The sequence below is a fragment of the Homarus americanus genome, unplaced genomic scaffold, assembly GCF_018991925.1.
Source record: "Homarus americanus isolate GMGI-L3 unplaced genomic scaffold, GMGI_Hamer_2.0 scaffold22250, whole genome shotgun sequence".
Classification (NCBI taxonomy): domain Eukaryota; kingdom Metazoa; phylum Arthropoda; class Malacostraca; order Decapoda; family Nephropidae; genus Homarus; species Homarus americanus.
Window position 1 is genome coordinate 6702733 of NW_024741189.1, and position 6000 is coordinate 6708732.

A 6000-nucleotide genomic window follows, 5' to 3' on the forward strand; every position below is an offset into this window, starting at 1 on the left:
ACCTGACTGAATTACTCAGAATAGGCAAACTGTACTACAAGCTCTGCCAATAAATTTGTTAAACTAAAACTTCCTTTCCTGCTCTTTCTACTTTTCCCCCATTTTGTCCTCCTCCTCCTCTGTCCCCTCCTTATCCTCCACTTTGTCCTCTTCTCCTTATCCTCCACTTTGTCCTCTTCTCATTCTCCTACTTCTATTCCATTTCTGTCATTTCTCTTCTTTGCTTTCTGCTTCATTTTTTTACCACTCGAAGGTCAGGTCAAAACTTTTACCTCTCATGAAATTCCTCATTCTTCTTCTTTCATCTCAAAAATTTAATCTCCTCGGGCATTCTCTCTTTACCATCACCACTACTGAAATTTATCAAGTATGTATGTATGTACGTATGTATGTATGTATGTATGTATGTATGTATGTATGTATGTACTGTATGTATGCATGTATGTATGTATCTATGTCCGGTTTAATGTCAGAAATTGTTGATAAGTCAATTTACTCGGTCTGACGTTATCCAGAACACACACACACTATATATAGGTCTTAAGCAATGAGAGTTAAGGAGAGGTGACAGGCAGGAGGTAGTGGTGCTGAGTTACATGATGCAAGTTAACGTCAGAAACATAGACTCGCTGATGTTGTTTATGGGCCACGATTTGTATCCTTGTGGTCCATCAGTTATTATTCTTATTCCCTTCTTCTTCTATTACTACTTCCTACTCCTACTTCTCCTCCGTCTCCCTTCTTCATTTCCCCTTCTTGGTGCGCCTTTTCATAATCGTTTACCTTTTATCTCCTTCTCCTTTTTTTTCCTTTTTCTTTCTTCTCTTCCTTTATTTTCACCTTTTCTTGATCAGCTATTGTCATTTATTTTTTACTTATCTATCTATCTATCTATCTATCTATCTGTTTGTCTGTCTGTCTGTCTGTCTGTCTGTCAGTCTGTCTGTCTGTCTGTCTGTCTATTTGTCTGTCTCTCTGTCTCCCTCTGTTACATTATACATCGCCCTGGTCACGTATACTCCTCACTCTCCTCCCAAGAAAATCCTGGGGAATTCCTCGTAATCAAGGAACCTGTACAGGGGGCTTGGGAAGTCACCTCTCATCCCACACTAATTGGACTAGCGCCTCTGTAACCTCCTGCTAGAAATATCCCTCAAAATCATAATTATACTAAATATTCTCAGTATTTCAGAAAGGTGTCGTCTTGAATACATTATTATCGCGTAGTTTTATTAAAGGAATTTATTCAATCTATTTATTTCATTGAATTGAAAGTTTAAAATTATCTTTCCTGTTCATAAAAAGAATTAATTAGAAACAGAAATAAATCATGGACGGAAATGTTCTGTTTATTTCTATAATCAAAGTTAATTATTGAATTTGACTGAAATATTTGTCTGGAAAAATGTAAAGGGTGAACGAATTAGAATCCAGAGTTTGTTATTTAACCATTTAAAATCGGGTTATTATTCCTCGATGATGCTACATATATATTTTCAATATATAGTTATTACGCGTGTATTTTATATATATATATATATATATATATATATATATATATATATATATATATATATATATATATATATATATATATATATATATATATATATATATATATATGCGATGGTATATATTCACTGTCTTTTGGTCTTTTGATGTTGAAATGCAGTAATGAACTTTGAAAAAACTGTAAAAAAGTAATAGAATTATAGACTCGTAACATTATTTCCTGGTCGCTGGCATCAAACACTCTTTCAGTTTGGTGATTAATATGTTAACATGGAGTGTTTCTGATGTTACCATGAGAGTAAAAACGATAGAAATGCTTCTGTATTGATAAACACATGTCCCAATTAGCCTACAACAACAGCAAATAAATGTAGATGACCCCAATAACACCAATAACAGTTCACACCTACTTATAGAATTACCACAACGACGTACAACAAAACACAACCTCAAAATATGCTTCAGTGACTTGTAATTATTACCACAACCAAGAGCTTATAACAACAATCACAACCACAATTTCAACCATCGGGTATGTTTACACATTACTACTTGGGTAGCAACGAAGCTGGGGGAATTTGCTCAGCTCCCTCCTTCCTGTCATAGTCTCTCCCTCCCTCCGGCCAACCTCCCTCCCTTCAACCACCCTCCTACACTCACTCCCTCCCTCCGGCCACACCCCCCCCCCACACTCCTCACCAGCAGGGGGGGAAAGGCCAGCTCACTACCTTGACATTTAAGCCCCTAACACCTTCCCAGTGACTGTATCTTACCTCTACAGATCAGGACGCCCGAGGGAGTGTCTGTCTGTCTGTCTGTCTGTCTGTCTGTTGCTGATACACTTCATAGCTTAACCATATAATGTTCTTTTGAGGGTGTGGTCAAATATTTTTTTTGTATATTTGTACTTTATAGCTTAGCTGAAATGGTATGTACTTTACAAGGGGAAAAGATAACTATTTATGTATCGTTGTATCTCGTAGCTTAATTATATCAAGTATTTTTTTTTTATTGGAAGATTTTGTGTGGAATTCATAGCTTAATGGATTTCTCTTTTTTTCAGGGAGGAGATATTTTGTTGTATACATCATATTGCTTAAGTGAACTAAACTTTTCCTCAGCTATATATGTGTGTGTGTATGATATTCTTACATCCATCCAGTTAGACAACATTTACTGTATCTATTTCGTCTTTTATCTACCTAATATGATAGAGATACGAAAATAAACAAATGAAGACAAATTAGACAGGTATAAAAGCTTTATCCACTTCGGTCAATAACACGCACTCAAAACATACTCAAGACACACTCAAGACATACTCAAGGCACAGCCTTGGAAGAAACGAGATGAGGTTACGGACACAAGATTGACTCACTGACCTTACACAGTAATCCAGCACTAACCAGAGGCCACAAAGAGAGTTTATCAGGGAGGACTGTGATAAAGATTGTGTCTAGTGGGTACAGTGCCCACCATCAGCAAAGGTTAAAGGTTACAGTGAGTAATGGGACTACATATCACTAGATACAGCATAGTGTTACAGAAGGCAATCCAGTGACCTACGCCCCCAAAAATATAATCACGATTTTAGCTTTACATTCTTTGTATTGTGTCTTGGCAAAAACAAAATATAATAATAATAAAAAAATACCACTAATTTTCCTCAGTTTCTCACAGAATGAAATAATTTAATACAAGGAACTTCGTGTAAGGGAAATAGATGCCTTTGTGCCTGATGACAGCTGGGCGGTAAAGACCATTATTTTAGCAACATTCTTGGAAAAACTGTACGTGTCTATCAAGTGACTCGATCTGGTTATTATTAGATGTTACGAGAACAGAAGCCAATGGTTTAGATTCCAGTAAGGAAATTGAAAGTGTAAAAACAGAATTTGATGTAAGAATTCAATTATAAACAAAAAAGGTGTTTTAGAACGCACAGCTACCAGTTAATGGGAGTTACCTTGACTGTAATGAATTGTAACCTATTTACCTGAATCACAGACACACACGCATACACACACATACACACACACACACACACATTATTATTATTATTATTATTATTATTATTACACACACGTCAGATACAGCCACTTACGGTGGGGAAAGGACAATAGAACTCGTGATTGACTCAGCTTCCGTATTGAATGAATTGTAGAACTATTGTCCTCGTCCTATTTATGCACCTAATTGATTATCTATGTCAAGTACTTCTTTCTGGGAACTCATTAGTCTTCTCTATACTCATTTATCATACTGGAATCTGTGTTCATTTGCTTCCGCTTTAGTGTTTGTACGGAACAATTGCAGGGTACATGGTGTGTATGTGTGCGTGTGTGTGTGTGTGTGTGTGTGTGTGTGTGTGTGTATAACTGTGCCTTGTAGGTAAGTAAGTAAGTAAGTGTTAGGCAGTAAGTGAAGGCCCCGTCGTCCACGTTGTTGGGTGCGGTGGCCCAGGAAACATTCCTAAACCATATAAATAAGACAGGTGCCGCATTAAGATATCTGGAGGTGTGTGTGTGTGTGTGTGTGTGTGTGTGATCTAATGTGCGTGTATATGTATATGTGTGATCTTTTGTGAATGTGTATGTATGTGCGATCCTTTGTGCTTGTGTATGCGTGATCCCTAGTGTGTGTGTATGTGTATGTGTGATCCCTTGTGAGTGTATGCACATGTATGTGTGTGTATATATGTGTAATCCGTAGTGCGTATGTATGTATGTGTGTGATCCCTTGTGCGTGTTTATGTACAGTATGTGTGTGATCCCTTTAATGTATGTGTGTGTGTGTGTGTGTGTGTGTGTGTCTGTATTTTTACGTGAATGTATGTTTACTTGTACGTAAATTACCTATAAGTGACTATCTTAACACACATCTCTGTTTTTAGTTTCATGCATTTCACCATGTCTACAGTAATCTAATTTCGTATCAAATCTGCTCTTGTTAAGATATTTCAAACACACATATATTATCAGGTTTGTTTGTCATCGAGATATAAGACTCCTTCGATTCCTATCCTATATGTGCCTCGTCAAGTATTATAATATTAACAAAAGTAATCAATAAAATCAATACTATAATTTACTGAAATAGGCTGAATATCGTAAATCTTACATAACGTAATCCTGTCAGTAATGTTACTCGATCAATAATTATTCTGAAGTCACACATCAAATCTAAGATCACTACTTATCATCGCTGAGCACTGAACACCACCAAAACACAAACACACACACACAAACACCTCACCACTCCACATCACGTTTAGTCTCCACACCTAAGACAAACACAATCTATAAACACAAGTTAGTTTTCCATTAATTCCACCACCACAACCACCACCACCATGAAAATCCATAGATGAACACCAGGAGCCACATAGAGGTGGTGGTGGTGGGAGGGGCTCGTCATGGTGTTTCGGGCGACTTACTTGCAGAGCACGACGCATGTCTTCAGTCAGGAGGGGAGCGAGACACTACGAAACTCTCTCCCGCCCTTACTGCTTAAATGGCGTGGACGGGACGGGGTGTGTGTGTGTGTGTGTGTGTGTGTGTGTGTGTGTGTGTGTGTGTGTGTGTACGTGCGTGCGTGTGTCCGTGCAGGGTAGCCAGGTGTGATCGCGTGCGTACGACCGTGAGCGGAACAGGTGACCGCTGCCCAAAGGGATTCTGGTCAAGTTTCACTTTCGTTTGTCCGATAGTAAGAGGGTGAGGCAGTGTCTGTCACATGTTTTCGCTCGGGTATGGAACGAATCATTTACTCTCAGTCTCATTCACATTATGCATAAGATTGTTGAAACATTTACAATATACATCAGCTTTTATTTTCTATTCAATCACTCTGAATATAATTTACGTCAGATTTAGCAAATTAGGAATTCTACAAGAAAGAATTTTGATCATAAGACTTCAGATTAAATTTATACCATCGTCGTTTCGTCTATAAGAAATGAAACTATTTATATTCAAAAACAATTATTATAACTCACATTGAAGAATTTGATCGTAAACATACAACTATACTTGAACGAATTCCAAAAACTTTTCCAAATCAAACTTTATTTCCCGTATCTCTAGACCCCGAAATTACGCAACTACGATACCAAGGTCATTAATGAGATAAAAAAAACACCTTTGCCTTACCTTTCAGTTTTTGTAGTGTTAGCCCGAGGATGAAGGGTAGTGTCCCTCCTTCCCACGGCGACCTTCACTGACCACACCCTATCACTGGCCATATGTCGACGACGGCCACTTGTCTGCTATGGATAAACGTCTTATTTGGTCACGGGTCCTAACAGTGTACAGTAATATTGGTATAAGTATAATACGATCACATGTTTACTCGGCCACACACTGTAGTTTCACACCTATTATGGCCACATACCTAGTGTAGCCTCACACCTGTTATGGCCACACACTTATTGTGGCCACACACTTATTGTAGCCACACACCTATTGTAGCCATACACCTATTGTAGCCACA

At 37.9% G+C, this 6000-nt stretch overlaps 1 protein-coding gene across 1 annotated transcript in view; it reads right to left on the reverse strand.

Moving 5' to 3' along the window:
• The window catches only part of LOC121875705 (nucleoplasmin-like protein ANO39), a 28922-nt gene extending 23892 nt beyond the window's left edge, over positions 1–5030 (reverse strand). The window contains exon 1 of the mRNA XM_042380343.1: positions 4949–5030. Coding sequence (XP_042236277.1) covers positions 4949–4966 — 18 coding nt within the window. The 5' untranslated portion in view covers positions 4967–5030. The remainder of the gene's footprint in view (positions 1–4948) is intronic.
• Between the last annotated feature and the right edge of the window lie 970 nt (positions 5031–6000).